Source organism: Chlorocebus sabaeus, chromosome 23 (genome assembly GCF_047675955.1).
Source record: "Chlorocebus sabaeus isolate Y175 chromosome 23, mChlSab1.0.hap1, whole genome shotgun sequence".
Taxonomy (NCBI): Eukaryota; Metazoa; Chordata; class Mammalia; order Primates; family Cercopithecidae; genus Chlorocebus; species Chlorocebus sabaeus.
This window is the reverse complement of record NC_132926.1, coordinates 21,757,915-21,780,198: the sequence shown is the minus strand read 5'-3', so window position 1 is coordinate 21,780,198 and position 22,284 is coordinate 21,757,915. Positions and strand designations below refer to the sequence as shown.

Below are 22,284 nucleotides of genomic sequence, written 5' to 3'. Positions count from 1 at the left end.
TTTTCATCCCAGGTAAAGAGATGAAAAGACTAATCTTACAGGTTTAGTGAGCCCAAGGGTGTAGGCATGGCTGAGGATTCAGGCACTATCCTGGAGGATACTGGACAGAAAGAACTGTCATTGACTGAATTAAAGGTGGAGTATGGCTGACTGTTCCTTAGGAGCTTCGGCTGTTTAACCAACGAGCAGATCTCCCTCTGGCTGACTGCCTCACTGGTTTGCAGATGTTCTCCTTCTAGAATTACCTGGAGTGAAAGAATCATTGCAAACCAAATTTCCATTACAAGCAGGACAGGCAGGCAAGGGGATCAAGCACTCAAGCAAGCTGAAAATTACTTTCCTTCCTAAGCACAATATTAAAACCCAAGTTTTCCCTGAGCTTATTTTCATTTTGAAAATTCATTAAGGTTTAATCTAATAATCTGTGCACCTGACAGGAAAGTAAATGATTTTTCCAATTCATCTAAAGATCCTCTGGCATTTTTCATAATCTACACTAGTTTTATTTTTTAAAAAGAGGTGTATATTGTTGCTTCATGGAGTAAAAATGAAATATAAACCTCCCCAACATTCTACTGTAGGTCTACATCCGCCTCAGGCAAAACTTAGAGTCCAGTGCCTTCTCTCCTTCTTTTCCTCTTTCCATCTTCTTCCCTTTTCTCCATGGTATGTCCTAGGTGTAGGTGCCCTAGGAGCCCTATGCCCACACCCCTACAGTAGAGTGCTCTTCTGGTTTATATCCTCCGTGTAATCCAACCCCTGCTTCCTTCTGATAGGAGCACACATCTCAATGCCCACCCCCCATCTTCATCAGCCAAGAACATGTGGTGGAGCTTTACTTTCTGCAATTTGAATTGTGAAAACAGATACTTCCCCCTAAAATCAAAATGGTGTTATAGCTTTGAATATGCCTCTTCAGCTTTCCCAGTCTTCTCTCCAAACCTCACTCCCTACCACTCGTAATCTATTCTGGTTGAAAAGTGCCATTTTTAGAACTTTGCTTCATTCTTTCTCTTATCCCATAGAAACATATTGGCTTCATGCATTATTCTTTTCAGGTTTTTACTCCGTGGCAGACCAGTTTGACATATAAATTGATGCTGAAAATTTAAGCTCAGAATAATTTCAATTTAATTGGGACTTTTTCAATGGATAAGTTAGTCTTAAATAGTGAGAAACTGACAGTTGAGATTCCATAGGCAAATAGTGTGGTAGAATGTAAATAGCACTAGCTCAGTTCTAGACTTAGTTCTACCTATCAGAAACAAGCAAGGTAAACCTGAGCAAGTGACTTAGCCCCAGTAGTCTTCAGTTTCCTTATCTGTGGGGGAAATGGGGAGACTGGACCAACAATAGAATGTGGGAGAGGTAAAACTTTCTAACAAGCAGTGCCAGAAGTAATATAAAAGAGAGCAGCCAGCCACGTATGGGGATGAGATAAAGGATATTGGGCTGGATGACTTCCAGGGTCCTCCAGACTCCTCCAAGATTCACCGATCTGTTGGGGGTTGGGTGCTTCCCTGGTGTACCCAAATCCCACCTAGAAGCCTGTATCCTCTTGGTCGAGGGGTTGCTCTACACTTTGATATCTGCAGATATCAATACAGAGGATCACCTCACCTGATTCTCTGTATTGATGGTGTAAACAGTGTCAGTCTGATCTAACAGTCTGCAGGAATGGGCAATGTTGACCGCTGTCTCCTGCTTATCTCCAGTCAAGACCCAGAGCTGGATCCCAGCCTCCCGCAGAGTGGCAATCGTATCTGGAACTCCTTCCTGCAGCCGGTCTTCAATCCCAGTGGCTCCTGGAGTGATCAGAGACAACAGAGTTCACATTTGTGGTAAAAGAGTAGTTGCTTAATTTCCCCAAAGCCCTGTGAAGCCAGACAACGTTTATTACATAGCATCACTGTGCTAGGCTGTGCACCTAGGATATAACAGTGAACTAGATGGAGCTGGTCTCTACCTCTGAGTTCAATGGTCATTGAATAATAATTTATAACTGAGCTATATAATGAGAGAAAGTCAGGGTACCCTGTGAATATATACCAGGAGACCTGAACTTCACCTGGAAAAGCAGGGTGGGCTTTGCTGAGGAAGTGCTACTTAAACTGAGACCTGGGAGATAATGCAAAGAGGTGGCAGAGGAGGAAAATTCCAGGTTGAGGGATCAGCGTGTGTGAAGTCCCAGTGGTTAGAGTAGAGGAAGATGCAGAAATGGAGGCAGAGCAAGGTGAGAGATGAGGCCAGAAAAGGAACTTAGGGGTGCTGGATTGTGCAGAGTCTTGTCAGGGCCTCAAAGGATTTGCAATGTATTTGGTCGTAACGAAAGCTATTCAAGGGTGTTATGCTGGGGAGTGACAGAATCAGTTTTGACTTTTAAGAATATCATTCTAGAGAAGAGAATAGGTTGGAGATTGGAAAAGCAGGATGAGATTCAGAGCTAAAAGCTACTTAGGAGGCCAGGCAGGACTGCAGAGGAGAGGCAACAGCCTGGACTGGCCTAGCAGCAATAGGAATAGAAGTGAAAGGACTGAAATCTTTGCCCTGCAACTGATCAAAGCAGAATTAATAGGGACTCACATTTTTGATAATATTCTTGGAGGAAATTAAACAGGCAGATTCCATAATTTTTGAAGGATCTCAAGCTTTGCACCAGCCCTGATGAATAGATACCCAAATATTGAATAGTTGCTAAGTGGTTAAGCAAAAATAAATCTGCTTTTCAATTGAGATTCATTTCAGATCACAGACTAATGGCTACCCATTTCACTCTGGGCAGGAGCACGGCATTTTGTTTCTTTTAATAATCCATAGTGACAATAGGTTGGCAAAGCGGTTACGTTGGATGCATATTGAAAAGATTATTGCATATTTTGAGACTGCATGAAGGCATTACAGCTTTTTAGTGGTGTGCCAGTTTCTCAGTGGAAAGTGGAATTCTCTTCTCAGCCCTCCTCTCCAAGCCATCCTGAAGGGAGACAAAGAACCCCACTATCCTGAAATGTGCCTGTTTTGCATTTGAGAGCCATATGCACAGGTAAACAACCCCATAAAAAGTGATGGCTTGGGGCCTCATCTTCCCCTACTAGCGTTAGTCTGGAAGGTGAGAGGAAGCTCACTTATTACAGGGAGGCAGAGTGAAGGAGAGAGGAGAAAAACACATTTATTTGTGTGAAAGAGAAAATGAAACAGGAAGGTTGTGAAAGCCTTTCTCAGCTAGGGGAAGCCAGCAGGTTCTGACAAGTGTGTTCTCTTCACACAGAAGAACTGGAGGAACGTCTCTCATAGAGTGAGCCTAGCGTGCTGTCCCGAAACAAAATAATCCTCTGGGAAGGGAGAAAGGGATCAGGTGCCTGAATGGGACGACTTCCTGGTGCTATCATGTGGTAGAGTTGTCTGGCCCAGCCATTCTCTGGTTCTTGTTCAAGTGAGTTCTTGTGTTCAGCTTTAAAGGGGACCTTATGAGGCAGCAAGCAGAGGCTTCTGCAGCCGAGACATAGGAAACCAAAGGCTAAAGGATGGGGGGAGCTAATGCATTCCATTCCCCAACCCCATTCCGCCTCCTCGGCTTGTCAGCCATCCTACTTTACAGCGACCTTGGATCTTTCCCTTTGAACTCCTGTTTGGCTGGGCAGCTGGAGGCATGTGACTCATCTAGAGGAGAAGCCAAGTCTCAGAGGAGTGTGTCCCTGTCTAGAACTTGGTCCTCATCCCCAGGTCAACATTGTCCACCAAGAAGAAAGAAGGCTTTGTGCCATGTGGCCAGTGCATGCTGTTTGGGCATTGCTTACCAAGATTTTGCTCCCCAGGCGTGAGGACATTAATCCTGTTCAATAAAGCTCCCCCTTGCTTCTTAGCAATGCTTTTCCTCCAACAGAAAGCACAGCTTGTCTCTTAATCAGTCTCTGTGCTTCTCATCTCTCTCTCAGCACAGCAATCTAACTTCCATGCTGCAGCAATCAGCAGTTTTTGTAAAGCACAGATCTGTCCCTGCTTTCACCCTCTGCCCTTTCCAAACTTTTAGCAGCTGATTGACATGGCCCATCATCATCTGGGTCCTGCTGATCATTCCTGCCTTCCATCATTTCCCCCAACTCTGTTTCCCACCAGCCTCCAGACCTTCAACTGGGTCCTCCCTCTCTGCCTGACCAGCTTCTCTTCTTGTTTTCAGTTCACTGCCTTCCTAGACCCTCCCTCACCCCTGTGCTAGGCTGGCATCTCCTACTTTGTGCTTCCATCCCACCCGGCCCATCTGCTAGCCCAGCTCTCACCACAGTCTGTTGAAATTGCTTGCTCAATCATCTGGTATCACTAGACTCCAAGCTCTGGGAGGGCAGACTTTTTGGCTCCTGTCCCTTGTTGCAGCCCCAAAGCCTAGCATGTCACTTGGCACATAGTAGGTGCTTAGCAAACATTTGAATGAAAGGAAGAGTGTGCTATTGGAAAAGCAGCCAAACTCAGAGGCTTCTTCCAGCAGGGAACGCAGGAATGCTCCCAGAGCATCCTCAGGAAGCTGTGTGTGGGGTCTGGGTTGGGTATTGGCACGGCCCATTTGTGCCAAATACCTGGAAGGGAACCCCAGGGAAGGTTGCTCTAATAGAGATATATTAGTAGTGTCAGAATTGGGGCCAAGAGCTCCCTTCTCAACTGGCTGCATTCCTTTTTTCCTATAATGACGACTTATTTTTAGCTACCAAGTAAGGTGAGTTGATTCTCCAGATGCTGTGCAGTTTCCATGAGAAGCTCATCTCGGTTGTCGAGGGATGCCTCAGCCTCACGCCGGAAACTGGCCCATCTCTGGAAGTCCTCTTCACTTACAACCTACAGGATATGAAAAGGCTCCTTAACAATTTTGGGTGGATCAATAAGATAATTTTCTCTCTCTTCCCACCTGCTGGGCCTCCTATTGGCCTGTTTGGACTTCCCTACATAATTAGATGGGGCTTTCTTCTCAATGATTTTTTAAAAAATGTGTAAATCAATGAAGATTTATCCTTGTGTTCCATTATCACTAAGAATCTGTTGTGCCCAGATCACTGGAGATGATCTGGACAGACAAGTTCCCTGTATGCCTGGGCTTATATGCTGCTGGGTAAGAGGTATTATCCAAATAAATAATTTAAAATAATTATTTCAGGGAATGCTTTGTAGAAAATGACTGATACGAGAAAGTGTGATGGGATAGAAGAGTAACTGAATAGAGGGCTGCCTCCTTTTGGAAGTTTAGGTTTCCTTGACAAAATGATCTGCAAGCTGAGATCCAACGACAGAGGGTCAATCGTGGGCAAGATCAAGAGTTAAGGCTGTGGAACAGCAATGAACTTGACCTTCCTTCTGTTCCTTGAATGAAAGATGGAGAAAGTTCAAAAATGAGGCTGGAAAGAAAGCAGCAGCCAAATCTTGCATAACCGGTAGAGCACTCCACCAGGCGTGGTGTCATACACATGGAGTGCCCAGTAGCTGCAACAATCCAGCTAGTGGCCACATCTTCTTCCTTCAGAGTCCCATTTTAGACCCTCCTGTTGGCATCACATGCATATGGTGTCTTATAGCAGTGAAAGATTATTTTGTTCAAGCATCAAATATTCCTCGAGTCCCTCTGCATGGCACTATAGAGAAAACCAAAGGGACACAAGTAGGCCTTTTGCTCTTGAGGAATGCATAGTCCACTAGGGGAGGAAAATATGCACAAATAACTTCAATAGAAAATGGTGGTAAGGCATTGGGAGTGATATCTGATGTAAATGACGAGTTGATGGGTGCTGACGAGTTGATGGGTGCAGCACACCAACATGGCAAAAGTATACATATGTAACAAACCTGCATGTTATGCACATGTACCCTAGAACTTAAAGTATAATAATAATAAAAAGAAAAAGAAAATGGTGGTACGGGTGTAGTTCCGATTGAGTATTGGTAAGCATTTGTCGCTGTCCCAGGTGCTGCACATGTGGTTACTTTAATCTCCATGACAACTGCATGAGGGAGGGCTGATTAGCACCATTTTACAGATAAAACTCAGAGAAGTGAAGAAATTGCTCAAGGTTACACATCTAAAAGTAGTGAGATTGGGACTAGTACCCAGGTGGTTCTGGCTTTAAAGTGGGCATTCCTGATCTCTAATGTTACCCTAAGAACCATAAAAGACATGAAAAGCCCTGGGCATTTACGCAAGAGAACCCATGTCTAGCTATCTAGAAGTGTATGCCCATCGTAGCACCCTATTAGCTTTGCTTTTAGGTGACTCATCCGGTGTCCACACTCTGCAATTTGCAGCCCTCACTGCCTGCCTGCCTGCCTTGCAGAAGCTACAAAGTCAAAGATCTTGCAGAGAATGAGTTAGGTAATCTACAAAACTATGGCTGGGCTGAGTGCAATGTGATAGGGAGTTGTACGGACTGTGGCCAACCACAGAACACAGCTGAACATATCCCTCATCACAGGAATCAACTTCCTGGTTGTAGCTGATTGCTGCCATTCTGGAATGAAAACAGAGTTGGCCAGATCCTCTAAATTTTTAAAAGAAATCGGAAATCTAGATTTTTATGTGACCATATAAAAGCTCCCCAAATTGAAAGGAAAATAATGCCTGTCTAAAAAATATAATTGGAAAGCAAAATCATAACTGAAAAAATGTTATCAGTTGTGTGTTATCCATTACACATATAATGAAAAGCAGGGCATGGCAAACCCACACAGATACAGGACCTAGCTCTTCAGATTTTGACTTCAACAAAATTGTCAGTGTCTTGGGTTTTTGTGGCAAGTCAGAACGGCTAATCTTGAAAATGTTAAAACAACCACCTCCAATGGTCTTTTATAAAGAAAAAGAAGCAAGGTCAAGGCCATTCAGCTATTTAATGATATTGAAAGCATGCTTGGAGGAATTTGTTCTTACCTTCTTGGCAATGCATAGTGTGCGCAGGCCATCTCTTGCATACAAGTCTAGATGCTTTTGGGTCCGGGCTTGGATTTTTCTCAGTTTCTTTTCCACATTCATGTCAGGCACTGTCAAATAACCATTGTCCCACATGAGGCCATGTACAAATGCTCAGGGATCCCCATCCCCAACACCCTGGAATCTTGTGTAGTAGAGTACAAATGCTTCAGAGAAGGAATCCCTTACAGCCCACCTTAGAAACATGAAGGAGCTCTCCTGTCAGGTTGCCCTGGAAGATAATGCAAGGAGTCCTTAAATTGTCTGCTCTCTACATCTTCTCATCAAAAGCCTGGCTGAGTAAAGTGCTATGTAAGGAAGGTAGGTGGTCTAAGGTACTGTTCCCAAGCATGAGAACCACCTGGGAATTTAGTAATTGAGATTCTCAGGTACAATGACAGCCCAACTGAATCAGGGGACTAGAAGTTTGAATCTTTATTGTTACCTAAGGTGTTTTTAGTTTATTCCTGGATGGCCAACTGACTTTGGAAACTGTTCTCTAAGACTATTTATCATCTTCTCTGTCTTCTACTTGAGGTCTTATATCAAGTTAGGTCCCAAGACATCTACAAGCCTGGATCTCATTAGCTGAGTTCTTCACCTCATTTGTTTTGCTGAGCTAGGCCTTCTCTCAATGCAAGAAATAGGTTTGGAGAAAACTGTTTTTTTTTTGTTTTTTTGTTTTTGTTTTTGTTTTTTTTTGCATTTCCTATGAATCTAGTGTGAAAAATGTGTGTGTTGCTCAAAGTCCCCTTTGTAAAGTTCTACATAAGTTTCTGTCAGAGGTAATTTGTCTTTTTCTCTTGAAATTCCAATTCCTTTATCTAATTCTATAATAAGAAGTTTTCAGCCAGGGTTGGCTGATGTGGGGTGGGATTGAGTCCATCACCAGTTCCTTTAAGCTGCCACAGACATCATTTATCGATTGCTTGTAAAACTGAGCTAGCCTTCAGAATCATTCCTTACCAGGGCTGGATTGAGAATTTTAGAGGTCTTAAGATTGAACAGAATTTGTATACCTCACCCATCCTTGTATATATAATGCAAAATTAAAAATATAATTCTTAATAGAAAAGTATAATGAAGTCCAATAGAACTCTGATTTTTCCGTGATACTACTCCAAGGTTGTTTTTATATAATATAAAACTTGTTTCAAAGATTTTCTTCTCATTTTTCAGGTGTTCCTGGTGCCTTAAGCATAGTCTTCATTTGTGTATCACCTGATTCAGCACTATTTACAATATTTTATTTTTAAAGACACCAGCTCCTGAGATTAAACCTTTTTGTCTTTTACCTGCAAGTCTTGGAGTTTACCTTCTTGCTTAGGCTGCCAGGAACCTCAGCATCGAATTGAACATTTAAACACCATAAATATAATTAAACCTGAGGTTATTTCCTCCGTCCTTTCAAAGTTTTGCTTCTCAATTCTTATAGTAACATTGTGTGTGTGTCTTTTATTGAAAGCATCTCTAATCCATTTTGCAATCAGGTGAGGAGCAAATAAAGAGACATCTCCAGGGCAGTTTGGATGACTGCTGCTGAGGGATAGAGTGCCGTGGCTCCCTTGACTCAGAAGTACTGAATTCACTTGTCTGCCAGAGTCTGGGGATAAAGAGAACTAATTAGCTCCCTTCCCCTTCTACACACTAATCAATCCCCATAAACCTCTTGGCCCTGATCCATAGCTGATAATGCAGGAGGCACAGCACTGCCTGGGCAATTCTGAAGCTTGGCTGGAATCTACTATCCTGGGAGAATCATAGCCCCATAACTGTCTTCTTGTTAGCAATCAGGAAGCGGCTGCACACTAATTCATGCTGTTCCAAAATTGGACACTGATATGTAGGGACTTTGGAACATTTTTCTGGCTCAGTGCAAGTTTATGAAAATCCATCTGGGGGAGGCTGGGGAAAAGGATAATAAAGAGGAACACCTGAGGCTTCCCAGAGTGCACCAAGCCCAGTGCAGAATTCTGGCAGCATGAAACAAGTTCTGACCTGGAATTCAGGATACCTGGGTCTGGGATTTAACACTAGTTAACCATGTTACCTCTTACAAGTCACTTTTCCTTCTGAGTTGAGTTTGCTTTTTCCCAAAATGAAGAGTTAGGAGCACAATGTGTTCCATGGTAAGATAATGGATGCCCTAGTGCAAAAGACTGTGTGGATAATCCATGTTCAAATGAGTTTAGAAAACTGGAATGAAGTTAAAGATGTTTATCTGCTACAAGACTGTATAGTCTTTAAATATACTAATGGACACTGATTCCCTAGGTCCAGAAGATGTAAAATGCATCATGTTTTAAGGATATTTGAGGAAAGCATCTTGTAGGTCTGTATTCCAGGTGGGGCCTGCTGTACCAGGTGACACTACAACTTGAGCTTCTTATTATCATTCCACACTGCTTCTTCAACTATGGAACTCTCTGTGCCTGGACCCCTGGTAAGGCAGGACTTACCACAGGCTGGGTCTTCCAGCAGGTCCATGATGACCGAGTCAGCACCCTTGGTGTAGACGATGATCTCACCAGTCAGTGGGTGCCTCACAACCACAGACATTCTCTTCCTGACAGAGTCAAAGCCCAGGGTGCAGAGGAGGCTGAAGGTGAGGCAGGTGCCCTGGGGCAGGCGCACAGTCACCTGCTCAGGTGTCCGGGACACTAGTGTGAAGCTGTAGGCATGGGCAGCGTGCACCAGGGCGGCCTCATCAGGGCTCTCAGCCTCGTAACAGAACTCGGGCCTGGCCAGGTCTGGAGCTGGGGCTTCCAATGCCTCCTCCAAGGAAGTGCCTGACCCAGACCCCAGGATGTCGCCCTGGTCCCACATACTGCTCCTGTAGCCACCATCATCAGTGGAGTCACCTCCACTGCATACAGACGCATCGTCTCTCTCATCCGAGTCCATGGTGGCCATGTTGGCCCCTAAGCTCTCCCCTAGGTCTGTGTCAGAGGGTGCAGTGGATGAGAATGACTGGCTGAGGCTTGATAGCTTCAACTTCTGGAAGAGCTGCTGAATCTTCTCCAGGGACGTCCCCAGAGCCTTGCTTGAGGGTTTGATGGTGACCTTGTGCCCAAAGGAGGAAAGTAGAACATTACTCTCAATGTTGGAAATAATACCAAGTTGTCTTATGCAGAATATGAAGGTACTTTTGCAATAAGTGAGGCCAGATGTTTCCCTCCAGCCCTGAGATTCTAAGCATTGACATTGGTCATTTTCCACTATCTTTTGATCGTCCCACTCTGAGCGTGGACAAAGGAAGGAAAAGGAGATGAGAATCAGAAACTCATAGTAAGGGTTCACATTTCCTAAACTCTCACCATGAATACATCTGCTTTATCTTTGAGTGCAGTATCTCATTTCATCCTCCCAATAATGCTATGGGATGCTATCATCAACCCAACTTATGGCTGAGGATATTGAGGTACAAAAAGTCTACATAAATTGGCCATGATCACCCAGTGTATAGGGAGTAGAGTTGGAACTCAAACCCAGGTCTGCTCGACTCCAGAGGCTGGACTCTTGAGCTACCTGCCAGCTGAAGCTCCCACATTAACCTGAAAATTGGGAGTTGCATACTGTCTTTCCCCAAATGGTACTTCTTTCCCTCTTAAAAATGAGTTAATTTTTAAGATAAAGCTTTCTGCCTCCTAAAACTTCCTGAAGACTTTTGATAACTTGCTGACTTTCCAGTGCTGAGGTGATTTTCAGGGTGGTTTGGAATCTGGGCATAATGAAGGGAGGTTGTAGTTTAAGTGTTTGGGTGAAACTTCTTGTCTTGGTTTCATAGTTGCAAGTTGTACCACCTAATTATTCTCATCAGTGACTCACAGAGGTGCTTGGCTAAGAGTCTGTGGAAGATTGAAGGTAAATTCACCTTCAGTAGAGTTTAGAGTGTAATTTTACATACATGACCATTCAGCTGCATTTTTTTCCCCCATGGGAAGAACATCACACACAGTATTAACTATTTTAAACCCATATATAAAAACAGCAGTGTAGCACAATATTACTAGAAACCATTATGGAATCGTGTAGATATATGAGCCATATGTCCTTCATTGCCCTACTTGAGTTTTCTGAGCCACCATTTCTTCGCTTGTTAAATCCAAGGTCCTGCCTCATAGAGTTGCTGGGTTGAGAGGATTAAATGATAATACAGGTAAAGTGCTGGGTATGGAGCCTGGCATAAAACCAAGTCCTCAGTAATCACTAACTCTTAATGTTTACCTACAGACACATAGACAAAGTTTGAAAGCTACACAGATAGCTCATGTATATCTTTTTCCATTTTATTTAAAAATGAGGAAACAGACCCAGGGAGGGTAAAGAGACCTGTTCTAGGTCTCACTGTGATGAAATGACACTGTTGCTAGGACCCAAATTTCATGTCTCCCTGATCAGAACTCCCCTTGCCCCTAATCTGCCTTCTACTTCTCTACTTCCTTTGCCCTCCTCCCCCAGCGATCGCTGGTCCTTACCCTCTGCCTGGGCTCGGTGGTTGTAGACACCATGACAGAGTTGCAGATGGTTAAGGCAAGGAAGAAATCAGCAATAGAGGAGGTGGTGGAGAGGGAAGCCTTGGCAGGTCTGCTGTCTGACAAGGTCTCCAGCCACAGGGCAGCATCTCGAACCTTGGTCAGTAGGTTTTTATCTGGAGTTACATCTTTTACCTGGAAGAGAAAGGCCAGAATGAGAGTCTCTTCTGGGAAGGAAGCCCACTCCAGAAGAATCTTCACATGCCTGGGGAAAGGATGATGCAGCTTCATTGCAGTCTTGCATCCAACATGTTTTCCTCTCCCACAGGTCTGGCCATTGCCAATTCTTATTTGAGTCCTTCCTGTCTCTCAGTGCCACATATCCATCCATTACTAGGTGCTGACAGTTCTTCACTCTCAATGTCTTCCCACCATTTGTGTTGCTTCCAGCCATGCTGAGACCCTCTACCCCTCAATCCTGAATTTCTGCACCAGCCGTAAACTAATATTGTTGCCTGTCATCTTTTTTATTTTTTCTAACCCTATGTATCACCTGCACAGTCTTCTTAAAACTCCATTTCCTCCTGGTATTCTTGACTTCAAAAAACCTTCAGGAGATAGCCATTGTTAGCGTGATCAATTATTTGGCATTTAGATTCTTTAACAGTTTGCATTTTCACTCTTTATTCCCATACTTCTCAACATGGACCCTCAGCTCAGCCTGGTGGTCTGTTTGCTGCCTCTTGGATGTATACTCTTCCTGTATTCCTCTGATCACACTTTGCTTGAAAAATCCTCTTCTACCTACCAAAATCCTACTTCAATACCCATGGGAAGTCCCACTTGTCCATGGGATCCTATATAGCTCACAATGAATTCTTTCTCCTGAACCACAATAGCAGATTCTTAACTCAGAATGTCCACAGGAGTCAGGCATGTAAAGTGAATGAGGAAGGTGGGCCAAGGTAGAGATGAGGACATTATGGGGTGGTGGGAGCTATGAGACCTAGCAAGTCCTACCCTTATCTAAAGGGTAGCTACTGCTCTGCTGAGTGCAGTGCTCCAATACTGGTCTAGTTTGCCAAGTCTCTTGATTTTTCAAGATAAAGCAAAGATGATGCATGACCTATTTTTTTTTCTTTTATTCCTATTCTTTTTTTAGGAGAAAAGAGAGGAAGAACTGGATCTGACCCATGGATTTCCAAATTTTCACATCTTTGTAGAAGTTACTACTTGAACCATCCCTTTGGAATTCACTACATATTGACCTATATTTTATTTGTTGGTTTATGTATGTTCTCTTGCTCTGACTCCTCTATTTTACCCCAGGGATCTGATGCCAGAAAAGCTTCTTTCAGGCAGTGAGATCTTAACCAGAGCAGAGGTGGTAGTGGCAATGGCAGTAGTGGTGTCTGGCTCTATCTACCTCCCCACTGGCATCTTGCTTTGGCCTCTATTTTAAATTCGCTTTTCTTATGTCCGTGTTTAATCTCTCTAGAGATAAGGTAAGAGCCTCAAAGATAGAGAGGTTGAGTTTTCCATGAGGCTGTATTTCCTAGAGCTCTAACTACAGCTTTTTTGAAGCAGAAGCTCAACAAATGCCAGCTCTCAATGGTTAGATATGACCAAAGCCATTTTGCACAAGGCTTTCACATAAGATCATTCCTATCAGTGTTCAGATTTCACAGCTACATCACAGTTTAGAAGAGAGTCAATGGCTAAAAATGATAGACTGAGGGAATCTTGATTAATTTGTGCAGGGTGAAGACTGAGGGCCAATAAGCTTTACCCAAGTTGAGAGTTTAACAAAATCCCTTGAGAAAAGAGGCCTCAGACTGTTTTCTGACTACCAAATACAATGACTCCAAGAGGTCTGATTCTGTCCTCCCTAGGGCTGCTGGCACAGGTGAGAGCCAGAGAGTAGGAAACTCAGACATACCCCACAAGTATGGAGCACACACTCTTCAAGAATGCCAACCTTCATTCTGGGTGCTCTTCAAGAGTCAACAGTCATGCCCCAACTTGTTCATACCATCGTAAGAAGACAACTTCCAGAAAAAAGTCTGCTTATCAGAAGGAAGAGTGCTAATAAAACTGAATCAGACCTGCATTTCCTTCCATTGCCCTGAAAACAATTGTGTGAATCATCCATACCGTGTGGTGTCATTATTTCCAGAAAACCTGAGAAGGGCACACACATATTATCCATGCTCTCTGCCTTTGACTCCAATATTCCTGGTAGGAGCTCACATTTGTGAAGCTCTTCCTACCTTCCCAAGGAATGTCATTTATATAACTTCATCAGATTCTCATAGTCCCAAGTTGAGATGAAATGAATCCCGACTTAATTAAAACCCATAGAGATGGGCTGATTTGACTAAAGTTGCCTAGTGAGTTAGTGTAAAGCCAGAATCAGAGCTCAGACTCCTGAACTGCTAGTCTAAGGTTTTTCATTTCTGTGGTCACAGTAAAGTAGCTATGTTCTCTTATTAATGTTTCTCTGCAAACTTCTAAAACCAGATTCCAGGGAGCATCCAGTTTTTGTCATCAAGTCAGCAACACCACTCAAGGAACTCCAAACTTATTTCTCAACAGAGTAATGAGAGCTCGTATTCACGTGGTGTTTCTTATGTTCTGGTGCATCCATGGTCTCATTATATTCCTGCAGTAACATTATCTGTTTAGTACCATTATCCTCCCAATTGTCTCTGTATGTCAGATGAGGAGACTGATGCCCAAGGAAGTTGATTGTCTTGCCCAAGGTCACACAGTAAGTGGGAGGAATTCCTTCAGTTGATTTCAGTTAGTCTGATCCTAGCATTCATAATCTTAACACCTATATCAGGCAAGATCTTGCATGGGAAGGAAGTGGCCTTTGAGACTTGCTACCACCCAGAGTCTTTAGTGTCTGGGTATCTCAAACACAATGGATGCATTTGTATATCTAATCCTTAAGGCTCAGCAGATAGTCCATGAGAGTAATAAAAGGGATTATAGAAACTTTCTTTTTTTCAGAAAATAGATTTCTTTTTTAGGGGGAGGGTACTTGAACGAGATGTTAAATCTTACCACCACAGGTACCCAAAGTTGAGGAACAGGCTTGGAGTTGTCAAAGCTAAATCCCCTATTTTCCTGATGCCAAAATTGAGTGTCAGAGAGGAGGAAACTGCTTGAGATCACACATTGATTTAGGGTCAGAACTAGGACAGTTTTCACACCACCTGACTGCCATCCTCTTGTAACACACCGCTTTGCTCCAAGCTATGCATTATGTATTTCCAAATGCTGACACAGTTAAAATGTTTCAAGTTATTTATTCCATATTCATTTACCTGCTGGTCTATAAGTGCTATGAGGGCAGAGACTGTCTCTGATGTGTCCCTCATGCCTGGTGGATTGTAAGCACTCAAAACATTTGTTAACTGACTCCTTTCTAGGATACCACAATAGCTCACCACTGATTAACTCCTGCTGTCTTGTTCATTAAAACTACTCTTTGATATATTTCCATCCAATCTTGTAGTAATGCATTAAAACAAAAGCCTCTGTAAAAGGCCCTGGCTCATCCTGCAGGTGCCAGGAACAGATGTCAGCTAACCTTTATCGAGTCACTACAGACTTGTTGCCACAGGGCAAGGCTTTTCATGGCTCCTTTTGCTCCAGCCCACTGGTTTCCTACGTGGTCCATTAACATTTAGAAACTTGGCACTTGCAGCACTTAGAAAGAAAGCAGTGTCCTTTCCTACTGCTGGCCATTGTCCAGACTATTTCTCTGAAGAAAAAGAAATATAAATTTGTGGGGCAATCAGTTTTTTATGTAAGAGCTTTGTGGCAGGCAGATACTCAACTAGTTGGATTTCTTTCTATTGTAGAACACCTAAAATGCATACAACATCCCTTTGAGGAAGGTGATTTTTGAGCTCAAACGATATCCTCAAGGGTCCTATTATCATTAGACTATACTTATTGAGAATGCATAACAAAGTCAGGCACTGGGCTAAGTGCTCTCACGTCCATTATCTAATCATCCTTAGAGCACTGATATCATTAGTATCATTCCACTTTAATTATGAAGCAAATGAGGCTCATTGCAGTTAAGTAACTTGTCCCAGGTCACAACATCACAGATAATGTGCTGGGACTTAAATCTGGTACTGCCTGATGCTAAAACCTAAACCCTTTAATGCTATGCCAACATTTCTCAAACTTTAACATGTACACATGTCAACTGGGGATCTCATTAAAATGCAGATTCTAATTTAGCAGCTCTGAGTGGGGCCTGAGCATAGGCAATTCTGATAAACTTTCAGGTGGTGTTCATGCTGCTGCTTTGAGGACCACAGTTTGAGTAGCAAGGGTCTGTGTTACATGGCAATCCTATTGTTTCTATTTCTTTCTAGCTGGGATGTGTTCCCACAATGAAGGCTGGGAAAAGTAGGCCAAACTCTACTCTGCTATTCTTCTTTCAGTTTTAATAACTCACCCAAGTTCAGATGGGTGACTATCACAGGTTGGGTACAGCAGTTTGTTGCTACAGGAATCCAGAGAAGGAAACAAACAGGAACCCTGGTTCCTGAGCTTGGAAGAAAATCCTTCATGGCATAGTTCCTCTTATGTCTCCATTTCCTCCTCCTCTCCCTGGATTGCACCTTTCATTCCAACTACTCCAAAGAACTACAATTCTCCATCTTGCTTCTACAGATTGTCTCCTCCCACAACCTGCACTCCTTACCCACTCCTCACTAGATGGTCTCCTTATTCCTCCAGTTAACCTTTACTCCTGTCTCAAAATTCAGCCCAGGTGCCAACCTTTCCAGGAAGCTTCCTTGATGCCCCAGTATGATATAACTGCACCTCTTCTAAGCTCCTATAGCACCACTGCAGCCACACATCCCAGCCCAGAGAGCATTGTCCTGTAGTCACTGGTGCTCCTTTTGCCCCATCACTGAGCTGTAAGATCCTGAAAGCAGGAGCAATGTTCCATTAGACTTTATGTCCCCAGTCTCTAGGACAATACATGCCACAAAGTAGATGCTTATTGAATGTTTGTTGACTGACCCAATAAATGAAAGGCTTTTCTAAAGAAATGTAGACACTGGCAGAGGTGGGAAGAAGCAGGCCCTTCTGTTTGTTGTTGATGAGTGTCTCAACTGGTACAATGTCTTGGGAAGAATCAACCAAAATAAAAAATGCACATACTGGCCAATTTAGCAATTATGCTCTAAGAATACTGTAGAGAAACACATATATAAACAGATGATGGCTCAACTATCCAACTAATTATAGTAGTCATTAAAAAAAAAAAAAGATGAGACAGCTCTCTTTTGAATGTCTACCTGTCTGTCTACACATAGGAAATATTCTTTAAAATTCATTAGGTTAAAGCAGCACAGTCCAAAACAGTGGGTACGGTATGCTTCCACTTGTGATAGAGAATGTGCTTGTGTATATGCCATACTTGTCTGTTTCTGTACACCTTTGGGGAGGACACACAGAAGCTGCTAATCATGGTTGTGCCTGAGGTGGTGGGAAGAGAGGAGGGAGGGACACTTACTTCCTACCATCAGCCTTTGGTTCCTTTCAATTACGTAACTCTGTGGGCTATGACTATTATGGAAACATATCCCGGGTTGCCGCGGAGCTGGAGGCTAATGCTGTTTAGGGCAGTGATGTCTAAGGCTCTGGCCTTAACGACATTTAGTTTGAATCAAGAACTGGGGAAGTCCAATGTTAGTAAATGCTCACTTAAATAGGAACATATGGATTATTAGGGAAAGCTTTTCCCAAATGGGGCATAAGCCCAAAGGAAAACACTCAGTGGTGAAGCAAGAAGGGAGTTTTCCAGATCTTGCCAGTTCCCACCTCTTGTGAACAGTGTCACTGAGGCTGGGTGCCCCCTACCCTGATTTGGGACACTAGGGGACAAGGGGAGTACAGATAGGCTTCACTGCTTCCTGCCCTGTGTGATCACATCACTTCCAGAAAGATTCTGTGTACTTGGCTAATTAAATCAGGACTCTTATCTAACCTTACAGTGGGAGTGTGTCTATGTGGGCTGTCCCACCAATTTGGAGCAGACTGGGAGTGCTGCATAAATTTCTTCCAAAGAAAGAAAGGCAGACCAAGATTAGTGAAAGGAGGCAGAGGTCCAATGACACCTCCTTCGCTCCTCTCTGTTGCATTCTCTTTGGAAGGGTGGGGTGGTGGGGGGATGTCCACAGAGGAAAGCAGTGTGGAAGTTTGGAGGAGCCTAACTGGCCCTAATACAAATTTTATGATTAGGAAGATATTCTTTGGTCTGATGGTGCTGAGAAACATTCTGCAAGTGGCATTTTTAAACAAAGACTCTGCTCAAATCTTGGCTGCTTATAGACAAGGAGAAAAAAAAAATTTCATTTTCCATCTGCCAGTACTATTAAACATTGGCTTGGGACTCAACTCACCGTTTTTATATTACCCCCGCCTTAAAGCCACAGATTTTATTGCAGGCAATTAGGCGATAGTCACTGATGGTTTGTTTTTTTGTAGTAAAAGAAAAAAAAAACCAGCTTCTGTTGTTGCTGTTTTTGTTGATTCTTATTTTTGGTTTAGAGCAAAGGGCCAAGGAAACCAACAACTGGCTTCTTTAGAAGGTGGTGGAATGCTCCCTGGGGGTTTCAGAGGCAAATTTTGACTGAGTTCACTAAGAGAAGGTAAAGAACTGGTGGTTCCAAGAGATGGTCAGAACAGATTGGGTGCCAGATGGGCAGGTGCAGGAAGGCACAGAAGGCATGTGGAAGGGGACAAGTGCAGAGAGTCTGCCAGGAGTGGGTGGGGGTGGGCACCGAGACAGCCACCTGGGGCTGCCACAGGAGCTCTCTAGGGACGACTTCAAGGATCTGACACCAGCTAGAGGTATTTGATGGGTTAGCATGAGAGTCCTTAGAGTCCTTAAAGGCTGCATACTTCACTCTTTTCAGCAAATGCCTCCCAAGCTGTAGAAAGTGCCAATTTGAGCCAAGTGAAGACTCTTTCCTGGTGGGGTGATGGCCTGCTTATGGAGGGTCCCCATCGTGGCTGCTCCCTACAATCATCAGAAATTAAAATAAAAGTGCTCAGTACTCAGCCTAGACCGAATACACCAGGATCTCAGGGGAGAGAGTTCAACAATTGTATTTTATGGAAACTCCCCATTTTCTCTTCATGACATCAGATATGTGAACATTTGTTCAAGGAAGACAGCTTCCCTTTAGAAAGATCATTTAAAACTTCCATTAGGCATCTGTCTAGAACACATAATTTTAAGAATTAAATCCTCAAAATAAACTCATGAGCCAGAATGATTACCTTCATTTTAACAATGGGTAGGTTGAGGCTTCCATTTCAGCAAGCCCACCAAAGTCACAGAGCTAGTACCTGGGGTAGCTGAGATGAAAACCTGACACATTAGACCCCACATGTGCCTAATTCATAGCTGGAAGTTAGCTTGCAGGTCAGCAAAACATTATCTTATTTGATCTTTACAACAGCCTAGTGAGAATTATAAGGAAATTATTTTCAGGTGGTGAAAAAGACGTAGAAGGAGGTTTAACATGTTGCTTAAGGTTACCCAGCAAGCCAGTAGCAGAGCTAAAACCAGAACCTCCATTTCCTAACTCTTAACCCAGTGCCCTTCCTCAAAACTACTCAAAAATACAATTGTTCCACTAACCCCAGATTTTCAAGTGACCCGATTACATAAGAGTACACTTAGCTGTTCATAAGAAGAACATGTCACCATCTTCCCTTCCCCAGGCAACAAGAATTGGGACTTAACCCATTGCCAACTTCCTTACTGCTCCTGAATGAACTTCGTCAGAACTTGCCTTTGGGACTGCCAGCCAGGGCAGGACGATGACATCTAAGATCTGGAGATAGCTCTGGGGTTAATGTGTCCCTCTCACTGACCATTAGCTAACAGCCCTGCATCCAAGATTTTACTGCCTGGTCCAGGGATGCAGTTTTTCTGGGCTGCAGAGACTTGTCAGACTGAACAAGGGGCAGTGAATTGATGTGACCCAACTGAGATCCACAAAGGAAAGCTTCCTTTTTCTCCCCCTCATATTCAAGGGGAGACATTCTCAGGCACGTGGGATGCCTGCGGTACCTAGAAATGGAAGGTGCCAAAGACACATAGAATCTGTGCCTAATGAGAATTCACTAAGGTCATTTTACAAATATTTAAGAAAAGAGCTTGGGGAAGTGTGTTACATTTATGGGGACAAAATTAAAAAGGATGTAGCAATATGCACACCTTGTTTTTATGTCACTTGGGAAAATCAAAAAAGGAAAAAAACCAACATGAAACTCTTCCAGAAGACATCTATGGATCATTTCACTTGTGTATTCATGAAGGTCATATATCTTAACACACTGTTCTTGTCTTATCCTTGCTAATGTTGCATTTCTGTGCATGGCAATAACCCAAGAGAGGGCACTCAATTCTGTACTCATCCAAAGTTAGATGAGTAACAACCCAGAACACAGGCTCACAGTGTTTCTTCTTTGACACAGTCAGAAAACACAGTTCTTGGTTATGAATACTAAGTAGCAACATGGAAAATGTTTTCGATATCATGTTAAGTTAAAAAAAAAATCCCAGCATCTAAAATTGATATGTACCATGATTACAAAAATGTTAAATATATGTAGTTATGTGTGTGTGTATTCATAGGGGAAATAAAAGACTGGAAAAAAACTGGCCAAAAGGATTATTTTTACTATCTAATTTTCTAATAAAGGGATGCTAATCCTTTAGGTCCTATCTCTTAGTATGTGCCTCTTGTTCAAGATTGCTGGGGCTCCCTGTGGCCTTTTGTGCAAGTGCAGAGATTCCAGATGATGTATTTTTATGTTCCCTGGAGAAAGAGTGTATGCAGAGGAAAGAGGAATAGGACAGTGGGCAGAAGCCCTGGTCTGGCCTTGACTTCTAAGGAATGCTGTGTAATCTCTGGGGAGAAACTTGGTTTTCTTTGCTTGCTACCTGGATGTTTGCTGATGGCTGTCCTAGTGGATCAAATGTGAAAGGACCATACGCAGAAAGCCCTAGACCAAAGCCACAAACAGCAATGCCCATAGGGGCTGAAGGGAATTAGTTAAGGGAATGAAATGGGCTGGGTAATGTTGACATAGATATTATTTGCTTCATAACTATTTAAAACTTATTTTTGATCACCAAAAAGTATATTCTCCCATTTTTCTTTGAACCTTACAGGCTTATCTGTTGTTTTTCTCCCTTATAGAAACATAAGCATAACTGATATTTCCAATTTCTTTTAACAGTATAATTTTTAAAACATCCATAATGAGTTGCCCCCACCTCAGTGATTGGATAAATAGAGAAGGTGGGTGGGGGGCAGTGATGAGCTGAAGATGGCATGCCCAGTCTAAGAGTTAGGAATCTCTCAACTCAAGCCAATTGTTGCCATGAGGAAATGCTGGCTTAGTGTGGAGAATTTTTATAATTCAATTTTTAAAAGAGAAGCAAAAAAACTATATGCTTACATAAGATCTCTGATTTCCAAACATTGAACATTTTGAATGAATAAGAATTGTCTGTGCCAACAAAACACATGTGTGGACTATACACAAAACCAAGAGCACCATTTTGAAAGCTCTTCAGTGTTTGTACAATTTTTCCTTTTTCACATTCTAGCGCCCCCTCCCATCTCTTCCCACAGAACACTTGCAGTTCAAAGGGGAAAGTCAGGGACTTACTATGGAGCTGCTGAAGGCCACAGGAGGCTGTGAGCTTTCACGGTACCCCATAGACCTTTGCCGGTAGTGGCCCTGGATGGGCACCCGGGCACTCTGGCTCCTCCTCAGAGGCTGAGCACCTTTTTGGCTTCTCCTAGTTGCTGGATCCTGGGCCCATCTAGCTGGGAAGGACAGGCATTGGTATTGGGTCCACTCTTCACCATCTGAGTCCAGCTCCTTTGGGGTCTCCAGTCGCTTAGCTGCAAGAAAGGAGTCCTGTTATTGCACTAGTTGTACCTTGGCTGGACCATGTTGGGGAAAGCCTAGACTTTGGGGTGGGGTAAGAGCATGGGAAGGGTCTATGCTACTCTGGAAAATTGGGCATCTGGACTACCAAGACTGGAGAAAGAAGGGTACAACAACTAAGTCCCACAGATTCAAACTCTAGTGCATTTCCTACTAGTTATGTGACTTTGAGCTTTGACATAACCTGTCACTTTATTTCCTCAGAGTTGTTTTTTTTTTTTTTTTTTTTTTTTTAGGTTTCTAACTCATAGGGATGTTTTGAAGATTTAATGATATAATGTGTTAAAATAACTAGCATACTGTAAGTACTGGTAATGAGGCTCTTATTATTACAAAGAGATCAGAAGCTCCCATGTAAATGGTCCACTATCACCAAGGCAAAGCGGATAGGGCTGCTTATAATATTATCTCCACCTTTCTCTTCTTCCATCCCTCACACTCAAAAGAATGAATACTGCCCTCTTAAAGGGTTTCTCTTCTTTAAAAAGTGGGTGAAGGATATGAAGAGACACTTCTCAAAAGAAGACATTTATGCGGCCAACAAACATATGAAAAAAAGCTCATCATTACTGGTCATTAGAGAAATGCAAATCAAAGCCACAATGAGATACCTTCTCACACCAGTTAGAATAGCGATCATTAAAATGTCAGGACACAACAGATGCTGGAGAGGATGTGGCGAAATAGGAACGCTTTTACACTGTTGGTGGGAGTGTAAATTAGTTCAACTGTTGTGGAACACGATGATTCCTCAAGGATCTAGAGCTAGAAATACGATTTGATCAGCAATCCCATTACTGGGTATATACCCAAAGGATTATAAATCATTCTACTATAAAGACACATGCA

The 22,284-nt window shown here is 43.0% G+C and overlaps 1 protein-coding gene across 2 annotated transcripts in view; it reads right to left on the bottom strand.

Moving 5' to 3' along the window:
• ATP10B (ATPase phospholipid transporting 10B (putative)) overlaps positions 1-22,284 on the bottom strand; it is a 276,181-nt gene that overhangs the window by 43,968 nt on the left and 209,929 nt on the right. For both annotated transcript variants that reach the window (XM_073010544.1, XM_073010545.1), the window contains 6 exons: positions 21,151-21,389; positions 11,419-11,610; positions 9,400-10,003; positions 6,902-7,011; positions 4,698-4,824; positions 1,621-1,805 (listed from right to left, as the gene is read on the bottom strand). In XM_073010544.1, the coding sequence (XP_072866645.1) occupies positions 1,621-1,805; positions 4,698-4,824; positions 6,902-7,011; positions 9,400-10,003; positions 11,419-11,610; positions 21,151-21,389 (1,457 nt within the window). The remainder of the gene's footprint in view (positions 1-1,620; positions 1,806-4,697; positions 4,825-6,901; positions 7,012-9,399; positions 10,004-11,418; positions 11,611-21,150; positions 21,390-22,284) is intronic.